The sequence below is a fragment of the Carassius carassius genome, chromosome 43 (assembly GCF_963082965.1).
Source record: "Carassius carassius chromosome 43, fCarCar2.1, whole genome shotgun sequence".
Lineage (NCBI taxonomy): Eukaryota > Metazoa > Chordata > Actinopteri > Cypriniformes > Cyprinidae > Carassius > Carassius carassius.
Genome location: NC_081797.1, coordinates 10,001 through 31,099, shown reverse-complemented (window position 1 = coordinate 31,099; position 21,099 = coordinate 10,001). Strand labels below are relative to the sequence as shown.

Sequence of the window (21,099 nt, the reverse complement as noted above, 5' to 3'; positions counted from 1 at the left end):
CACGAGGAAAGGAAGCGAGGAAAGGAAACGAGGATGCACAAATATGAATTGAGAAGCACCCATTATGTCTGCCTATTTAATAATAAAAAATAAAGGAGATGACGTTATATTTATGTGGGTCCCATCTTTTATAGGTATTATAGAAAATGAAAAGGTAGACAAAATAATTCAATTCAATTCAAGTTTATTTGTATAGTGCTTTTTACAATACAAATCGTTACAAAGCAACTTTACAGAAAATTATGTTTCTACAATATTTAGTAGTAGCTTACAAGGGGTGACTGTCAGTTTGTGCACGTTTGACATGATTTTTAGGAAAATTAATACAAGACGTAGTCAGCCAGATGATGAACATTATTAATATTATTAATAATTAATAATTATGATATGATGCAGTCACACTTGTAGCAGTATTTGTTAGTTGTGTTGTTGATTCAGGGTCAGCATCATCTGAGGTCCTCTGAGGGTCAGCATCATCTCTTCTCAGGTGTTCTGGATCCAGACTGGAGCTTGTGTAAATCCTAGTTACCACGAGATGAAGATCCAGCAGAAACAGAGAAACAAACAGAGACATCATTAGCATAGCTGCTGATCCAACAGAGTAAAATTAATTAGTTTAACCCAAGCTAAAGAATAAAAATGCAGATGCAACTACACTCACAATTTAAGAGATACATTATTCGTATGCTTGGCGAAAGGGATTCGTTTTTAATCTAGATTTATACAGAGAGAGTTTGTGACTTTGTGACCTTAGGGACTGTGATGGATTGTAGCGTGGTAGAAGGCTAGTTAGGTACGCAGGAGCTAAACCATTTAGGGTCTTATAGGTATAGCCAAGAAAGCACTTCAAAAAGAGAGTATAGAAGCAGTTATCAGCCTTTCAATATCAGAAGGAAAGAGTATAGTGTGGGGAAAAGAATATTAAAGAATGACAACAAAGGTGGGATCAAGAACAAAAAAGAAGACATCTATACTTAACTAAAAAAAAAAAAGAGTTGGTACTGTGGAGTAAAAGTCAGGAAACAGGAGACAAGAGACTATAGTTACCAGATTAAGAATAGGGCATAATAAATTAAATAGCACTCTTCATATGATGGCGAAACATCCTACTGGGTTTTGTGATCAGTGCCAAATACCAGAGACTGTAGAACATGTGCTTATTAATTGTTGAAAATATGGATTACAGAGGGTAGATATGATAAAAGACATGGGAAACATATGAATAACAGGACATGGAGTAAAGAGTATAATGGACTGCAGTAGGAGTGAACAAGGAGTTGCTTTCTGACTTAAACAGGACTAACGACAAGAATATGATGACTAAAGTATGTGGGAAATAACTAGAACCAGAAGATGGCAGTAATGCAACGTCAAGGATGCAAGCTGCTGTTAAAACCCAAAGGAGAAAAAGAAGAAGCTGCAGTGTCGCTCCTCCACCGCTGGGGGTCAGAGCGTGGCGCTCGCGCGGCTCCGTCGGATCGACTTCCGGTCGTGCTCTTCTTCTTCCTCTTCCGCTCACCGGATCATCATGGTGGGTATCTGATTGTTTTGCTCTTGATAATCTTCTGTAATCCTCCTCTTTCGCAGCTCGGTTCATGAACGCAGACAGAGGAGTGTGATGCAGGGCTTGTGTGGCGCGCGTGTGTGTGAGTATGACGCGGCAGATGAGCGGCGTGACAGATTCAGACGCGATAAAAGAGCGCGAGCCACTCCGCTCAGTTATACTCTCTTACTGAGTCTGTTTCACAGTAATGCTCTCTCACCGAGTGTTTAACAGTAATATTTTCTCATTGAGTTTGTTTCACAGTAATGCTCTTTCACCGAGTGTTTAACAGTAATATTTTCTCATTGAGTTTGTTTCACAGTAATGCTCTCTCACCGAGTGTTTAACAGTAATATTTTCTCATTGAGTGTTTTTCACAGTAATGCTCACACCGAGCGTGTTTCACATAATGCTCTCACACACTATGTTTCTCAGTAATGCTCTCACACCGAGTGTCGAGTGTGTCTCACAGTAATGCTCTCATTCCGAGTGGGTTTCACGGCAATACTCTCTCACGCTGTGCGTTTCTCAGTACTACTCTCACACCGAATGAAGTGTGTTTCGGTCGTGCGTGTTAATCGATACTCATGATCAGATATGGAGGATCTGACCGGTTCAGGTCTGTAGAGCGCTTCCGTTTGGCCCCTAATGCACCGCAACTAGCAGACACTAGCATTTAAGCCCGTTCACACTAGAAGAGAAACTAGAGTCACACTGTTTACTCTCAGCGCACGCGCGTCTGTGCTTTAAACGGTCTAGCTCGTGACCACAGGATGATTCTGATTGGCTGTCAGTAGGTCTGGAACTGTTTCTCTGTGATCATTATACTACTTTAATATTGATCCTGAAGAGCATCAGTAATTATTATTGCGAGTTGGGCATTACTCGAACTCTGTGTATGTGTGTTAATCAGTGTTTCTGAGCCGTTGTAAGTGTGTATGCTCTGTTCCTCCACAGGGCCGCGTCCGGACCAAGACGGTGAAGAAGGCCGCTCGGGTCATCATTGAGAAGTACTACACCCGGCTGGGCAGTGACTTCCACACGAACAAGCGTGTGTGCGAGGAGATCGCCATCATCCCCAGCAAGAAGCTTCGCAACAAGATCGCTGGGTGAGCCGTCGCACTGCATGCTGGGACACCGCTCCAAGTCAGTGTGAAGCTCTTCAGTGTCTCGCTGAGGGTTTCTACATCTCGTTAGATCATTAACGAACTGTTAGATGCGCTCGGACACATCACATGATTCAAATAAGAGCAAATATCTGTCAGTGAGGAAAGAAAACTTGTTTTCCTTTCAGTGAAGCTGGTTTTTTAGAGCACACTGGCAGATATTTGTTCTTGTTTTCATCACTTCCTTGAGAAGAGCAGCCGAGGTCACTTCTTTTGAGTCTGTGATCAGATGTATATCTGGAATATCAGATATCTGCTGGAAATTGAAATGAAATGAAAGATGGCGATCTGTTGGAAGTCTGAAGTGTCACTAATACACTTATGTTTAGAGACCAAGTGTCGCACTGCATTCAGGTCAGATATTCTTTACTTGTTCTGAAGTCTTACATGCCCTTCATAAACCTGCAGACGCACAGTAGACCGCTCAGAACCGCTCTCTGTCCTCGTTAGGGTTAACAAGCAGCCAGTCAAACCACCAGGCTTGCTTAAAGTCTATTTAAATCATCAGTCCTGTGTCGAAAGTGACTGTGGAGTGACTGGTCTCCAGGTCATTGATAGAACAGGAAGAGCAAGTGAAAGACTTTCCCGTGTTTGTTGGATCCTGTTCCTCACAAACCCTGAATCTTTCACACAGTCTTTTACTGAAACTACAATTAATGTCTTTGTTTAGATGAAACTGGAAAAATGATCTGATTCATCTTGAAGGCAGGGTAGGTAAAAAATATATAAAAAAACTTTTTTTTCCAAATTTGTTTAAACTTGATTTATATATCAATACATAATTAAAATGTAAGTACTCTGAAAAAGAAAGTATAAAAATCGAGTGTCTGTAGACCTCTCACGACTGTTTTAAAGACAGCTCATTATTTCCATTCACTCCACCCCCTCCCTTCTGGGCTCCTTCCAAAGCCTCTACTACGGCTCGCTAAGTAATGTTATGTTAGCTATATTACGCAGCTACGTGTGCTAATGACACATGCTTCATGAAAAAAAATATGTATGATCAAAATACAAAAAGAAAGATTTACCTGTCCAGCAGAAATAAAGCCATCAAGGAGTCACTTTTCAGCCCCTTGAGTTCCCTGAGTTCTCGCCATCGCTGGAAAGCCACGCCGATTTTAACTTATGTTTTATTTCTTTGTTTATGCAAAGACTTTTTGTTCATTGCCTTTTCTTGTACTGTTACTGACTTCCTTTTTTTGCCTGGTTTGCCTTCACTAACTGCATAGGCTGGTACTGTGAATTTAGCTTGCTGTTTCTCTGCCATTGTTTTGGTATTCCTAGGATCCGTGCCTGTTGAATCAAACGTGCACGCGCAAGTGGGCAGGTCACGTGTGGCAAAAGGGTGGTTGCCATGGTTGCGAAAGAGTGACAGTCGCCTAAGCCAATCCTATGTTTCGTCCCGAAATGGAAATAATGAGCTGTGTTTAATACAGATTAAACGGTCTAGAGTCACTCGATTTTTATACTCTTTTTATCAGAGTACTTACATTTTAATTATGCATTGATGTATATAGAAAGTTTAAACAAATTTGGAAGAAATTCTTTACCTACCCTGCCTTTAATGAATAATATGCAAATTAAAAACTGAGCTGCATGTAAATTAGGGATGTCAGTGATTAATCGATGATCTGTTAATTGTCAATCAGAGATGCGATCGATTAAAGCTGTCGATGGTCTGTTAACTGATGTAATGTTGGGTTGCGTGCACCCCCGGAGCAGTGAACACACACACACACACACACACACACACACCCACACACACCCACACACACCCACACACACCCGGAGCAGTGAACACACACGCACACCCTGAGCAGTGAACACACACACACACACACCCGGAGCAGTGAACACACACACACACACCCGGAGCAGTGAACACACACACACACACCCACACACACCCGGAGCAGTGAACACACACACACACACCCGGAGCAGTGAACACACACACACACACACCCCCGGAGCAGTGAACACACACAATGTCAAAGTCACCTTTATTTATATAGCGCTTTAAACAAAATACATTGCGTCAAAGCAACTGAACAACATTCATTAGGAAAACAGTGTCAATAATGCAAAAATGATAGTTAAAGGCAGTTCATCATTGAATTCAGTGATGTCATCTCTGTTCAGCTTAAAATAGTATCTGTGCAATCATTTGCAATCAAGTCAACGATATCGCTGTAGATGAAGTGACCCCAACTAAGCAAGCCAGAGGCGACAGCGGCAAGGAACCGAAACTCCATCGGTGACAGAATGGAGAAAAAAACCTTGGGAGACACCAGGCTCAGTTGGGGGGCCAGTTCTCCTCTGACCAGACGAAACCAGTAGTTCAATTCCAGGCTGCAGCAAAGTCAGATTGTGCAGAAGAATCATCTGTTTCCTGTGGTCTTGTCCTGGTGCTCCTCTGAGACAAGGTCTTTACAGGGGATCTGTATCTGGGGCTCTAGTTGTCCTGGTCTCCGCTGTCTTTCAGGGATGTAGAGGTCCTTTCTAGGTGCTGATCCACCATCTGGTCTGGATACGTACTGGATCCGGGTGACTGCAGTGACCCTCTGATCTGGACACAGACTGGATCTGGTGGCCACGGTGACCTCGGAACAAGAGAGAAACAGACAAATATTAGCGTAGATGCCATTCTTCTAATGATGTAGCAAGTACATAGGGTGTTATGGGAAGTGTTTCCGTTTCCGGTTTACCTAATTATTGCAGCCTAAAAATCCTTTAACGGATTTGGATAATAAAAGCATATTAGTATGTTATGTGTATGCCAGGTTAAAGAGATGGGTCTTTAATCTAGATTTAAACTGCAAGAGTGTGTCTGCCTCCCGAACAATGTTAGGTAGGTTATTCCAGAGTTTGGGCGCCAAATAGGAAAAGGATCTGCCGCCTGCAGTTGATTTTGATATTCTAGGTATTATCAAATTGCCTGAGTTTTGAGAACGTAGCGGACGTAGAGGATTATAATGTAAAAGGAGCTCATTCAAATACTGAGGTGCTAAACCATTCAGGGCTTTATAAGTAATAAGCAATATTTTAAAATCTATGCGATGCTTGATAGGGAGCCAGTGCAGTGTTGACAGGACCGGGCTAATATGGTCATACTTCCTGGTTCTAGTAAGAACTCTTGCTGCTGCATTTTGGACTAGCTGTAGTTTGTTTACTAAGCGTGCAGAACAACCACCCAATAAAGCATTACAATAATCTAACCTTGAGGTCATAAAAGCATGGATTAACATTTCTGCATTTGACATTGAGAGCATAGGCCGTAATTTAGATATATTTTTGAGATGGAAAAATGCAGTTTTACAAATGCTAGAAACGTGGCTTTCTAAGGAAAGATTGCGATCAAGTAGCACACCTAGGTTCCTAACTGATGATGAAGAATTGACAGAGCAACCATCAAGTCTTAGACAGTGTTCAAGGTTATTACAAGCAGAGTTTTTAGGTCCTATAATTAACACCTCTGTTTTTTCAGAATTTAGCAGTAAGAAATTACTCGTCATCCAGTTTTTTATATCGACTATGCAATCCATTAGTTTTTCAAATTGGTGTGTTTCACCGGGCCATGAAGAAATATGAAGGTTTTGGGGACATATCCTAATGACAATGAGGAATTAATAATAGTCAGAAGAGGATCTATGACTTCTGGAAGCACCTCTTTTAGGAGCTTAGATGGTATAGGGTCTAACGTACATGTTGTTGGTTTAGATGATTTAACAAGTTTATACAGTTCTTCCTCTCCTATAGTAGAGAATGAGTGGAACTGTTCCTCAGGGGGTCTATAGTGCACTGTCTGATGTGATACTGTAGCTGACGGCTGAATGGTTGCAATTTTATCTCTAATAGTATCGATTTTTGAAGTAAAGTAGTTCATAAAGTCATTACTGCTGTGGTGTTGGGAAATGTCAACACTTGTTGAGGCTTTATTTTTCGTTAATTTAGCCACTGTATTGAATAAATACCTGGGGTTATGTTTGTTTTCTTCTAAAAGAGAAGAAAAGTAATCGGATCTAGCAGTTTTTAATGCTTTTCTGTAGGATAGGTTACTTTCCCGCCAAGCAATACGAAATACCTCTAGTTTTGTTTTCCTCCAGCTGCGCTCCATTTTTCGGGCTGCTCTCTTTAGGGTGCGAGTATGCTCATTATACCATGGTGTCAAACTGTTTTCCTTAACCTTCCTTAAGCGTAAAGGAGCAACTTTATTTAAAGTGCTAGAAAAGAGAGAGTCCATAGTTTCTGTTACATCATCAAGTTGTTCTGTCAAACAGAGTACACACACACACACACACACACACACACACACCCACACCCAGAGCAGTGAACACACACACACACACCCACACCCAGAGCAGTGAACACACACACACACACCCACACCCAGAGCAGTGAACACACACACACACACCCACACCCAGAGCAGTGAACACACACACACACACCCACACCCAGAGCAGTGAACACACACACACACACCCACACCCCCGGAGCAGTGAACACACACACACACACACACACCCCCGGAGCAGTGAACACACACACACACACACACACACCCCCGGAGCAGTGAACACACACACACACACACACACACACACCCCCGGAGCAGTGAACACACACACACCCACACACACCCGGAGCAGTGAACACACACACACACACACACACACACCCCCGGAGCAGTGAACACACACACACACACACACACACACACCCCCGGAGCAGTGAACACACACACACACACACACACACACCCCCGGAGCAGTGAACACACACACACACACACACACACTGTGAACACACACCCGGAGAAGTGAACACACACACACACACACACACACACACCCCCGGAGCAGTGAACACACACACACACACACACACACACCCCCGGAGCAGTGAACACACACACACACACACACACACACCCCCGGAGCAGTGAACACACACACACACACACCCCCGGAGCAGTGAACACACACACACACACACACACACTGTGAACACACACCCGGAGAAGTGAACACACACACACACACAAACACACACCTGGAGCAGTGAACACACACACACACACACACCCGGAGCAGTGAACACACACACGACCGGAGCAGTGAACACTCACACACACAAACACACACACACACCGTGAACACACACACACACACACACACACACACACACACACTGTGAACACACACCCGGAGAAGTGAACACACACACACACAAACACACACCTGGAGCAGTGAACACACACACACACACACACACACACACACACACACCCGGAGCAGTGAACACACACACGACCGGAGCAGTGAACACACACACACACACACACACACACACACACGGAGCAGTGAACACACACACACACACACACACACACACACACACACCCCCGGAGCAGTGAACACACACACACACACACACACACACACACACACACTGTGAACACACACCCGGAGAAGTGAACACACACACACACAAACACACACCTGGAGCAGTGAACACACACAGGACCAGAGCAGTGAATACTCACACACACACACACACACACACACACACACACACCCGGAGCAGTGAAAACACACACACACTATGAACACACACCCAGAGCAGTGAACAAACACACACACACACCCGGAGCAGTGAACACACACACACACACACACGACCGGAGCAGTGAACACACACACACACACCCGGAGCAGTGAACACACACACACACACTGTGAACACACAGCCGGAGAAGTGAACACACACACACACACACACACACACACCAGGAGCAGTGAACACACACACTGTGAACACACAGCCGAGAAGTGAACACACACACACACACACCACCGGAGCAGTGAAAACACACACACACACACACACACCCGGAGCAGTGAACACACACACACACACACGACCGGAGCAGTGAACACACACACACACACGACCGGAGCAGTGAACACACACACACACACACCCGGAGCAGTGAACACACACACACACACACACACACACACACACCCGGAGCAGTGAACACACACACGACCGGAGCAGTGAACACACACACGACCGGAGCAGTGAACACACACACACACACACACACACACACACACCCGGAGCAGTGAAAACACACACACACTATGAACACACACCCAGAGCAGTGAACAAACACACACACACACACACCCGGAGCAGTGAACACACACACACACGACCGGAGCAGTGAACACACACACACACACCCGGAGCAGTGAACACACACACACACACTGTGAACACACAGCCGGAGAAGTGAACACACACACACACACACCAGGAGCAGTGAACACACACACACACACTGTGAACACACAGCCGAGAAGTGAACACACACACACACACACACACACCACCGGAGCAGTGAAAACACACACACACACACACACCCGGAGCAGTGAACACACACACACACACACACGACCGGAGCAGTGAACACACACACACACACACCCGGAGCAGTGAACACACACACACACACTGTGAACACACAGCCGGAGAAGTGAACACACACACACACACACACACACACACACACACTGAACACACAGCCGAGAAGTGAACACACACACACACACACACCACCGGAGCAGTGAAAACACACACACACACCCGGAGCAGTGAACACACACACACACACTGTGAACACACAGCCGGAGAAGTGAACACACACACACACACACACTGTGAACACACAGCCGGAGAAGTGAACACACACACACACACACCCGGAGCAGTGAACACACACACACACACTGTGAACACACAGCCGGAGAAGTGAACACACACACACACACACACACACCTGGAGCAGTGAAAACACACACACACACACCCGGAGCAGTGAACACACACACACACACTGTGAACACACAGCCGGAGAAGTGAACACACACACCCGGAGCAGTGAACACACACACTGTGAACACACAGCCGAGAAGTGAACACACACACACACACACACACACACACCACCGGAGCAGTGAACACACACACACACACACACCCGGAGCAGTGAACACACACACACACACACTGTGAACACACAGCCGGAGAAGTGAACACACACACACACACACACACACACACACCCGGAGCAGTGAACACACACACACTGTGAACACACAGCCGGAGAAGTGAACACACACACACCTGGAGCAGTGAAAACACACACACACTGTGAACACACAGCCGGAGAAGTGAACACACACACACACACACACACACCTGGAGCAGTGAAAACACACACACACACACACCACCGGAGCAGTGAACACACACACGACCAGAGCAGTGAACACTCACACACACAAACACACACACACACACACCGTGAACACACACACACACACTGTGAACACACACCCGGAGAAGTGAACACACACACACGCTATGAACACACACCCAGAGCAGTGAACACACACCCAGAGCAGTGAACAAACACACACACACACACACTGTGAACACACACCCGGAGAAGTGAACACACACACACAGACTGTGAACACACACCCGGAGAAGTGAACACACACACACGCTGTGAACACACACCCAGAGCTGTGAACACACACCCAGAGCAGTGAACACACACTGTGAACACACACCCAGAGCTGTGAACACACACACACACACACATAGTGAACACACACCCAGAGCAGTGAACACACACTGTGAACACACACACACACACACACACACACACACTGCAAACACACCCGAAGCATTCACAGCTTAATACGATCATTGTATTGGAGACATGGTAGAAATAAGCTTTATCTGTAAATCTGTGTTGATCATAATGAGGAAGATTAAAGCAGAGGAACAAATGTTGCTAACAGCGCTGGCTAATGACCCCCTCAGTGATGTGTGACCCTGGAGCACAAGACCAGTCATGAGGGTCAGATTTCTACATCTAAGAGCTGAATAAATCATCTCTCCATTGATGTATCGCAGACAAATATTGTTCTCCTAACAAACCACACAACTATTAGAAAATCTGGAATCTGAGGGAGTAAAAAAATCTAAATATTGAGGAAATTCTTTAAAGTTGTTCAAATGAAGTTCTTAGCAATGTATATTACTAATCAATTATGTTTTGATATATTTACAGTAGGAGTTTTACTAAATATCTTCATGGAACATGATCTTTACTTAATATCCTAATGATTTTTGTCATAAAAAAATATGATTTTGACCCATTCAATGTCTTTTTGGCTATTGCTCCAAATATATCTGTGCTACTGATGACTGCTTCTGTGCTGCAGGGACACAGGTGTGTTTAAGTGTAAAGCGGAGTGTGAGTGACGAGTGTGTCTCTGCAGGTACGTCACACACCTGATGAAGCGCATCCAGAGAGGTCCAGTCAGAGGAATCTCCATCAAGCTGCAGGAGGAGGAGCGAGAGCGCAGGGACAACTACGTGCCCGAGGTCTGTGTGTGTGTGTGTGTGTGTGTGAACCTGTGTCGAAAGTGACTGTGGAGTGACTGGTCTCCAGGTCATTGATAGAACAGGAAGAGCAAGTGAAAGACTTTCCCGTGTTTGTTGGATCCTGTTCCTCACAAACCCTGAATCTTTCACACAGTCTTAAAGTGAACCTGGTTCTGATGTTTGAGAGGACTGCATGTGATGTTTTGATATGGTTTGATCTGATCTTTGACCCCAGACTGTGTCTCTGATGTTGTGTTTCTGCAGGTCTCTGCTCTGGATCAGGAAATCATCGAGGTCGACACAGACACCAAGGAAATGCTCAAGCTTCTGGTGAGAATCGTTCAGTCGCACTTCAGTCCTGTGTCGAAAGTGACTGTGGAGTGACTGGTCTCCAGGTCATTGATAGAACAGGAAGAGCAAGTGAAAGACTTTCCCGTGTTTGCTGGATCCTGTTCCTCACAAACCCTGAATCTTTCACACAGTCATGTTTTTGTTTATTCTTATTTGTAGTGCAGCAGCTAATGATTACGTTGATGAATCGACTCAGCCAAGCATTATTGAAGCATTGATGATTGCTCATATGACCGTGCAGCTTTTGCCTTGAGTTAAGAGGCTGTTAGACGTGAGCGAACAGTGAAACACTATTTTTGAGTGAATTACATTATTAATTACATGACTTCATTGGAGCAGAGAACTTTCTGAGTTGAACAACACACTGCTGTCATTAACTCATGATTCGTTATGATTCGTATGGTGATTCTGACACTGGAGGCCTGAGACAGAGTGAATCAGTGTCTTTGGGCTTCTGGGGTTATTTGGAGCAGTGGTGTCCAGCTGTGTCCAAAAGCTCTCAAACACTTCCTTCGGAGGCAGCACTCCAAGACAGGGAGGCACGTCCAAATCCTAATCCTGCTTTACTTCCTGTCTCTGGAGGTACCTTCTTCTGATCAAATTTTGTCGGCAGCATAGATGTATCCTTTGCTGCCTTTGATATCCCACGATCCTGTGCGCTCCATTCCGTGACTGAGCTATAGGGAACAAAAGACTGTGTCTGAAAGTTATGTTTGATGGTCAGTTTGTGTGTGCTATACAGGTGCATCTCAAATTAGAATGTTGTGGAAAAGTTCATTCTTTTCAGTAATTCAACTCAAATTGTGAAACTTGCGTATTAAATTCAATGCACACAGACTGAAGTAGTTTAAGTCTTTTGGTTCTTTTAATTGTGGTGATTTTGGTTCACATTTAACAAAAAAAAAACACCAATTCACTATCTCAACAAATTAGAAAATGGTGACATGCCAATCAGCTAATCAACTCAACACACCTGCAAAGGTTTCCTGAGCCTTCAAATAGGCTACACAATCATGGGGAAGACTGCTGATCTGACAGTTGTCCAGAAGACAGTCATTGACACCCTTCACATGGAGGGTAAACCACAAACATTCATTACCAAAGAAGCTGGCTGTTCAAAGAGTGCTGTATCCAAGCATGTTAACAGAAAGTTGAGTGGAAGGAAAAAGATGCACAACCCACCGAGAGAATGCAGCCTTATGAGGATTGTCAAGCCAAATCAATTCAAGAATTTGACCGAAAACGTCAGAGGCGTTTTACCTGGGCTGAGGAGAAGAACTGGACTGTTGCCCTGTGGTTCAAAGTCCTCTTTTCTGATGAGAGCAAGTTTTGTATTTCATTTGGAAACCAAGATCCTAAAGGGTGGAGAAGCTCATAGCCCAAGTTGCTTGAAGTCCAGTGTTAAAGCGTTAGTTCACCCAAAAATTAAAATTATGTAATTAACGACTCCTTAACGATTTAGTTCGAGAGCTTTCTGTCCCTCCATTGTACGGTATGCTGTCCATGTCCAGAAAGGTGATAAAAACATCATCAAAGTAGTCCATGTGACATCAGAGGGTCAGTTAGAATTTTTTGAAGCATCGAAAATACATTTTGGTCTAAAAATAGCAAAAACTACAACTTGTGAGAGAGTTCAAAACAAAGCAGTTTGTGATATCCGGTTTGTGAACGAATCACTCGATGTAACCGGTTCTTCTTGAACCAGTTTGAGTAAATGAATTACTCCGGGATATTGGTTTGTTTGAACTCCGAGGGATTGTCAGCCACATTAAACAAGTTAACAGCTTAAGTCATTTGTGGATTAATGCGTATTGGAGATGCGAACAGTTTAAAACGATTCAGTTTAATTTGGTGAACTGAATGATTCATTCGTGAACCGGATATCACAAACTGCTTTGTTTTGAACTCTCTCTCACAACAGACACAGAAGAGAAGACCATGCTGAATAAAGTCGTAGTTTTTGCTATTTTTGGACCAAAATGTATTTCCGATGCTTCAAAATATTCTAACTGACCCTCTGATGTCACATGGACTACTTTGATGATGTTTTTCTTACCTTTCTGGACATGGACAGTAGACCGTACACACAGCTTCAATGGAGGGACTGAGAGCTCTCGGACTAAATCTAAAATATCTTAAACTGTGTTCTGAAGATGAACGGAGGTCTCACGGGTTTGGAACGACATGAGGGTGAGCCGTTAATGACATTTTAATATTTGGGTGAACTAACCCTTTAAGCTTCCACAGTCTGATGATTTGGGGAGCAATGTCATCTGCTGGTGTTGGACCATTGTGTTTTTTGAAAACCAAAGTCACTGCACCCGTTTAACAAGAAATCTTGGAGCACTTCATGCTTCCTTCTGCTGAGCAGCTTTTTGAAGATGCTAATTTCATTTTCCAGCAGGATTTGGCATCTACCCACACTGCTAAAAGCACCAAAAGTTGGTTAAATGACCATGGTGCCTGTGTGCTTGACTGGCCAGCAAACTCACCAGACCTGGACCCCAGAGAGAATCTATGGAGTATTGTCAAGAGGAAGATGAGAAACAGGAGACAAAACCATGCAGATGAGCTGAAGGTCACTGTCAAAGAAACCTGGGCTTCCAGACCACCTCAGCAGTGCCACAAACTGATCTCCATGCCACGCCGAACTGAGGCAGTAATTAAAGCAAAATGAGGTCTTACCAAGTACTGAGTATATGTACAGTAAATGAACATACTTTCCAGAAGACCCAACAATTCACTAAAAATGTTTTAAGTATTCGAAATTGGTGGGTTTTTGTTAAATGTGAGCCAAAATCATGAACATCAACAATTAAAAGAACCAAAGACTTAAACTACCTTAGTGTGCATTAGTTAAAGTTGTGCCGATAGACGACAGTATTGTGTATCGACGATAGCAGACGTCTCTGTCGATAGTCAAGATATTAGCCACATTCTCCTATTAAAATATATTTAAAAAAAATTTTTTTTATTGGACGGCCTATTATTATTTTGCTATCAAACTGCCCAGCAATTTCACTTCAGCACTGCATTACACACGCGCGCCACACACACACACAGTGCAAATGAGGATTAGAGCCTATAGCCGGTGAAGAAGTCTCCATCCACAAACAGACTTACATTGTCTGCAGATATAAGGTATTTCATTGCACTTTAACAAGTAATCTGAACAGCCTATATATGTGCAATACTTTAAACATGCCCTCACTAACTGAGTTTAATGCCACCGTTATGTTCGAATGCATCTCACTCTTATTTCTGTGGTGGTGCATCGAGCTTGTCATGACGCATGCGGTCAGGAGCACTGTATGACCGAATGACATCAGTTCAATTCAATTTTACTCCAAAATTCAAATTTTTTTTTCTCTCCACTTCAGCCCTAGTGGACCTCAGATACTGAAACAGCTTACAAATGGCGAGACACGCATGACACTCGCATGCGATTAATCAATCAGACCTAGTTTAAGCCTGTACTTATATCCATCACCACCTGTAAGCTCTTTCAGTAGCTGTAATCGTCATATCAGTATTTTATTTTCCCAGTTGTCTATTCTGACTTGTGTTGCGGTAAAAACCGATAGCGGCAGTAGCTCACCGAGTGCAACCATTTTACGACTCCAGAATAATGGCGCCCCCTATAGACGAAAATATGTATAAAACTGTTTTTTCATGGGTTTTCTATTACATATTTCAATAAGAGACATGTATGGTATATTAAGCTAATGTGTTACATTTTACCAGACTTGAGACACATTCACTATTTTTTTAAATAAAATATTTCAGTAGATTTTATAAAATTATTGTGCTCCTGTGTTTTTTTTTTTCTTTTTTTTCTCTAGAATCTAGAGTATCTTTTGCTGATGAATTATCTACCAACCAAGTTGTGTATATGTAGTAGATTGTGATTTAACATGAGTGATGATCAGGTCATCACAGAAGTCTAGAAATTCTATAATGAATTAAAAAAAACAACAACTGCTGGGATCGGATCGATATCGGCAGATACTCAGAATTTTCGGGATCGGTTCTGAAAAAATGGTATTGTTGTATCCCTATTTGAAAGTATTTTTTTAATAGATTATTGGTAATTCCATAGGCTCTCTCTCGCACACCTTCGCGGTTTAAAACACCAAATAGCTATGCTATGACGAGAACAAAGAGACTCTCTCTCTTGCTCCACTCATGCACGCTAATATCGTCTATCATCGATCTCACGGGCTGACTATATTACGATTTGAAAAACGACTATATCGCCCAACACTAGTGTGCAATGAATTTAAAAGCGTTTCACAACTTGAGTTGAATTTCTGAACTTTTCCATAACATTCTTAATTTGAGATGCACCTGTATATTTCTAAGTTTTTGCACTTTTAATGTTACTTCTTGTGAGAAATCAATATTATGGTAATTAAATATTTATTTAGTTTTCACCAAAGCTCGTTGGCTATTTTGTTGTAAATCATGAAACCGTTACGCTGCCGCAGGAGACTCTCCAAAATCAGTTTCATGAGGTATCTTTATGCTGCCTGCAAAGTCCATTGCCTAGGCGTTTGGGCGTAGCTGTAGCGTCCTGCAGAGTTCAGCTCCAGCCCTGATCAAACACTGCTGTCTGTAATTATTAAGCGCTCCTGATGATCCTTGTGTTTCAACAAGGTTGAGGAAGCTAAATCTCCAGAAACAGGGCTGGACACCTGTTTATATAAACTGAACTTTAAACAAACACTGGACTACATTGGCTTGTTTTCTGGCCAGCAGTGTGAGCAGTTCGTTTGAGCACTGTTTTCATAGGCTTAAACACTGAGTGGCTCTGACTCGTCAGTTGTTAGTTCTCTCCTCGCTAATGCTGTTTCTCTCTCTCTCAGGACTTCGGCAGCCTGTCCAATCTTCAGGTGACTCAGCCTCCGGTTGGCATGAACTTCAAGACCCCTCGTGGCGTCTAGACATTTGTAATATATCTCTTAATAAAACATGGGGAAAAACAAACACTGATGTTGTGAACTTATTTATCAATATTAACATTTACAGACTAATTGTGACCATTTGATTTCTTTAATGCAATTTTAAACAAGTCATCTTTGGATGTGTGGTATTGAAGCTTATTGGTGGGTTAATGCAATTAAGACCGATATTAATCCTTCTGTTCTTTTGTTCTAACTTTTTAAATATTTTTGTCACTTTAATATGAGCTTCGGGAGAATTGTTGCATCCTGCTAGTGTGACTATTTTTTGTCACCTTTATTTGGATAGCATTTTTAACAATACATATTGTGACAAAGCAGCTTTACAAAATCAAATATTTAAATATTTAAAGTGTGTCAATAGTACAAGGACAATAGTAAACACTTAATTTTCCAGTTAAAGGCAGTTCATCGTTGAATTCAGTGATGTCATCTCTGTTCAGCTTAAAATAGTATCTGTGCAATCATTTGCAATCAAGTCAACGATATCGCTGTAAATGAAGTGACCCCAACTAAGCAAGCCAGAGGCGACAGCGGCAAGGAACCGAAACTCCATCAGTGACAGAATGGAGAAAAAAACCTTGGGAGAAACCAGGCTCAGTTGGGGGGCCAGTTCTCCTCTGACCAGACGAAACCAGTAGTTCAATTCCAGGCTGCAGCAAAGTCAGATTGTGCAGAAGAATCATCTGTTTCCTGTGGTCTTGTCCTGGTGCTCCTCTGAGACAAGGTCTTTACAGGGGATCTGTATCTGGGGCTCTAGTTGTCCTGGTCTCCTGTCATTCAGGGATGTAGAGGTCCTTTCTAGGTGCTGATCCACCATCTGGTCTGGATACGTACTGGATCCGGGTGACTGCAGTGACCCTCTGATCTGGACACAGACTGGATCTGGTGGCCACGGTGACCTCGGAATAAGAGAGAAACAGACTAATATTAGCGTAGATGCCATTCTTCTAATGATGTAGCAAGTACATAGGGTGTTATGGGAAGTGTTCCCGGTTCCGGTTTACCTAATTAATGCAGCCTAAAAATCCTTTAACGTATTTGGATATTAGAAGCATATTAGTGTGTTATGTGTAAACCAGGTTAAAGAGATGGGTCTTTAATCTAGATTTAAACTGCAAGAGTGTGTCTGCCTCCCGAACAATGTTAGGTAGGTTATTCCAGAGTTTAGGCGCCAAATAGGAAAAGGATCTGCCGCCCGCAGTTGATTTCTAGGTATTATCAAATTGCCTGAGTTTTGAGAACGTAGCGGACGTAGAGGATTATAATGTAAAAGGAGCTCATTCAAATACTGAGGTGCTAAACCATTCAGGGCTTTATAAGTAATAAGCAATATTTTAAAATCTATACGATGTTTGATAGGGAGCCAGGGCAGTGTTGACAGGACCGGGCTAATATGGTCATACTTCCTGCTTCTAGTAAGAACTCTTGCTGCTGCATTTTGGACTAGCTGTAGTTTGTTTACTAAGGGTGCACAACAACCACCCAATAAAGCAGCACAATGATATAACTATGGGGTCATAAATGCATGGATTAACATTTCTGCATTTGACATTGAGCGCATAGGCTGTAATTTAGATATATTTTTGAGATGTATAGGTTACTTTCCCACCAAGCAATACGATAGCTCTAATAGAGAGATACAACCACGATCAGATGATAAGAGCAGGTAAATTCCTATAAATAGAATCTAATCAACCTCTTTACTAATGACTGGTGTAAGTTGAAAACTCATATTAATAATAAAACTCAACGCAGAGTGCAACCATGCAATTGTTGATCTGGTAAAGCTCGATTAGCAATTGTTTACAAGACACACGCTTGGGGTTGATCATCCAAGAGAGCTGGCCTCAGCGTGAGGGTGTATAGTTTTTAAAGGCCGAAAAACTCTATGATTCTTAGGTACACTACTGAAGAGGTTGTCTTGAACATTTCCCTCAATCTAGATGATTTGAGGTAGCAGGAAAGAAAAATGTGGGGCATCACACTTCTACCAAACCTCCCTCCTAGAAGTTTCACATGATGGTAATTTAAGTTATTTTAAAGATTGTACTCAGCTTGTGCTTCTCCAAATATGTAAGACAAGACTATATAGTTTCTCATGATTTTTTTTTACTAATTAACAGCTATATTTAACGTATAAAATCAGCATTCTTGACAGCTAATTCAAAATACAGATTCCTAGTCCAATTACATTTCTGGGGAAATAAGTGTATTTTTCATAGTTTAAAACCTGTTTTCTGATCCCTGTTACCTAAATGTTCCGTTGGTAATTTTAGATGGCTTACGTTAGCGTGATAATGTTAATATTACTCAACTAATCTTTAATACATTACTATTGAAGACTATATGGTAACCTTAACTAAAACCTAACCCCCAACCCTACCGCTAACCCTACCCCCAACCCAACCCAACCCAACCCCTACCCCTACCCCTACCCCTAACATAACCTAAACTAAACAAACCTACTCTACCCATTACCCTAACCTAACTCTAATACATACACTTATCCTAACCCTCATGGAATGACGGGCAGGATGCAGCCTTGAATAATATCTGGTTGGATTAGTGGTAGTGTGATGGGCTTTAGGTGGGGGGGACCCAGGTTCGTCTCCCGATCATTGCAGGCTTGTATTTTCTATTGTTTTATAAAAGGACAGATACTAGCCCTGAACCAATTCACACTCTAATACTACCCCTTATAGAATGAAAGGCAGGTAATAGCCCTCACTTAAGAAGACAGATTTGTGTGGTACTGGTTGGATCAGTGGTAGAGTGATGGACTTAGGACAAGGGGACCCTGGTTCGTGTCCCGATCATTGCAGGATTATGTTTTATAAAGTTTTTTTTGTGGTCACCATGGGAGAGGTGACTAGGACAAGGTATGGGGGGCATGAAAGAGACGAGGGACATTTAGGCAAAGGTTTGTGACATCTGACGGTTATCCTGGAAAGGATGATGTCTGTTCAGTTCTAAAATGCATGAACTTTGAAGAGGGGTGGACTGGTAGAAGCTTGGTGTTCAGAAATGTGCACCCGCCAGTCTCACGCTCTCGGCCAAACAGGGATGAGCAGGAGATTTTAAGTTTGGTATTGGGCTTCACACAAGCCTTTTTTTCAGGTGACCTGGATACCTTGCGGTGTTAACGAAGGGTCACTTGCACGGTGAGTATCCAGCCTCCCTGGGTCCACTTGGACAGCACGCAGGGCAGGTGGCCTGGGGCTAACAGGCCTTAATTGGAGCCCAGTCTTCTATGGGATGAATCATTTGCTTAGTACATTGGTTGCACCAGGGGTGGGAAGGGAGGATATAGAGTGGGTTAGGGCTAGTGGAAGAGTCCAATTTAGAATTTTCTTGTCTTTATTTGTAAAGTGGGCTCAGACAGCCGGGGGTGGTTGTAGTATAAAGCAGGTGATCAGAGTTATCGGGATCCCAATGGTAGCATTGTGGATCAAGGTGAAGGTCGCATTAGCCAATTGACTGAGACACACCGAGGTCTGATCACCCTGGACAGGTCGCCCCAGGGGAGGGTGTCTAGCATTTAAAGAACTAAAACACCTGATGATCCAGTTAGGGGAATGAAATGTCCAAGGATAGGTTTGGTAAAGTACAACAGCTCCCCCCAACCTAGCCCTCGTCTAGGCCGGTTTGGGATAGGGAGACTGAGGAAAGGTGCATGGGCCCACGCTTGTCAGACTATACCATATCGTGTGAGATCATCTCCGGTCTAAGAGCTGCATTTGTCCAAGCATTGGGCCTAAAGAAGTGAAAGTTAGGTTTTTAAACGCTGGGTCTGTGATGGTTAAGTTTAGGCTGTGGTTTCGTTCACCCTTAAGTTTCACAGTGCTCAAGTTGAACCGACTGGGTTCATAATTGCTCAGGTTATGGCGGTTAGCTTGAAAGAGCGGTTTGTTCCAGCACTCAATCTAAATCTAAGTAGATATTAGAACACAAAGTTCTTGACTAAACTTGTTAGGGTTAGGAACGAATGAGATCCAGAAGCTGAAACATAGGGTTAGGGTTAGAGTTAGGTTATAGGGATAAATGCGAAGATTGATCACCTTTGAATTGATCGACCCCCCATATCTTGTGATCCGTATCTGCTAGAGAGCTGAAACGTGGTTTATTATACTCATTGGGCCCTCCCCAGTCGATTGCACTTGGTTTCGTCGGTCTAGCGCCACCAGTTGCCGAGATATGGAGTTGATCACTTACTTGATTTTCGAATGTATGGGTGGGACTTAGTGTTTTTGTGGGGGTTGGACTTAGTCAATGGTTGGACTTAGTGTTTTTTGGGAATTTAGGGTTAGGGTTAGTGTTAGGAAAAAAGAGTGTTTTCCCAGGATAGGACCCTGAGGGTCCCACTCTGGGTTGTGCACGGTCCATCCCTCCACTGGTCACCCCCAAATCACATAAAGACCAAGAGAGGTCACAGCAGGCCAACTGTTAAAGGCTGTTCATAGGGCTTTTGAGGCCAGGGTTATTCAGTTTTAGGTCTGGTTAAGTTTAGGTTTGTGCAGGATGGGTCTGTAAAATCCAGGGTATGAATCCCGGGGTGTCTGGTAGGTTTTAGGTTTTGGGTATGGTGAGTTGGTTAGGTTTAGGT

The 21,099-nt window shown here is 43.2% G+C and overlaps 1 protein-coding gene and 3 non-coding genes across 4 annotated transcripts; all 4 read left to right on the top strand.

Annotated features, from left to right (window-relative positions):
* The first annotated feature begins 1,405 nt into the window (after positions 1–1,405).
* On the top strand, positions 1,406–16,518 carry zgc:114188 (40S ribosomal protein S17-like). Its single transcript, XM_059536274.1, has 5 exons — positions 1,406–1,531; positions 2,501–2,652; positions 11,076–11,181; positions 11,446–11,511; positions 16,398–16,518. The coding sequence occupies exons 1-5, from the start codon at positions 1,529–1,531 to the stop codon at positions 16,473–16,475; spliced, it is 405 nt and encodes a 134-aa protein (XP_059392257.1). The 5' UTR covers positions 1,406–1,528; the 3' UTR covers positions 16,476–16,518.
* LOC132125539 (small nucleolar RNA SNORA71) lies at positions 3,218–3,342 on the top strand. Its single transcript, XR_009426936.1, has one exon. It is a non-coding gene; the product is annotated as a small nucleolar RNA SNORA71 (small nucleolar RNA).
* LOC132125541 (small nucleolar RNA SNORA71) lies at positions 11,210–11,334 on the top strand. Its single transcript, XR_009426938.1, has one exon. It is a non-coding gene; the product is annotated as a small nucleolar RNA SNORA71 (small nucleolar RNA).
* LOC132125540 (small nucleolar RNA SNORA71) lies at positions 11,538–11,662 on the top strand. The gene has a single exon (XR_009426937.1). It is a non-coding gene; the product is annotated as a small nucleolar RNA SNORA71 (small nucleolar RNA).
* Positions 16,519–21,099: the final 4,581 nt, after the last annotated feature.

Bases quoted from the DNA above. Each gene is read 5' to 3' on its own strand.
- zgc:114188 (XM_059536274.1), top strand. The intron at 11,182-11,445 runs GTCTGTGTGTGT...GTGTTTCTGCAG, and splicing joins GGGACAACTACGTGCCCGAG to GTCTCTGCTCTGGATCAGGA. The intron at 11,512-16,397 runs GTGAGAATCGTT...TCTCTCTCTCAG, and splicing joins AGGAAATGCTCAAGCTTCTG to GACTTCGGCAGCCTGTCCAA.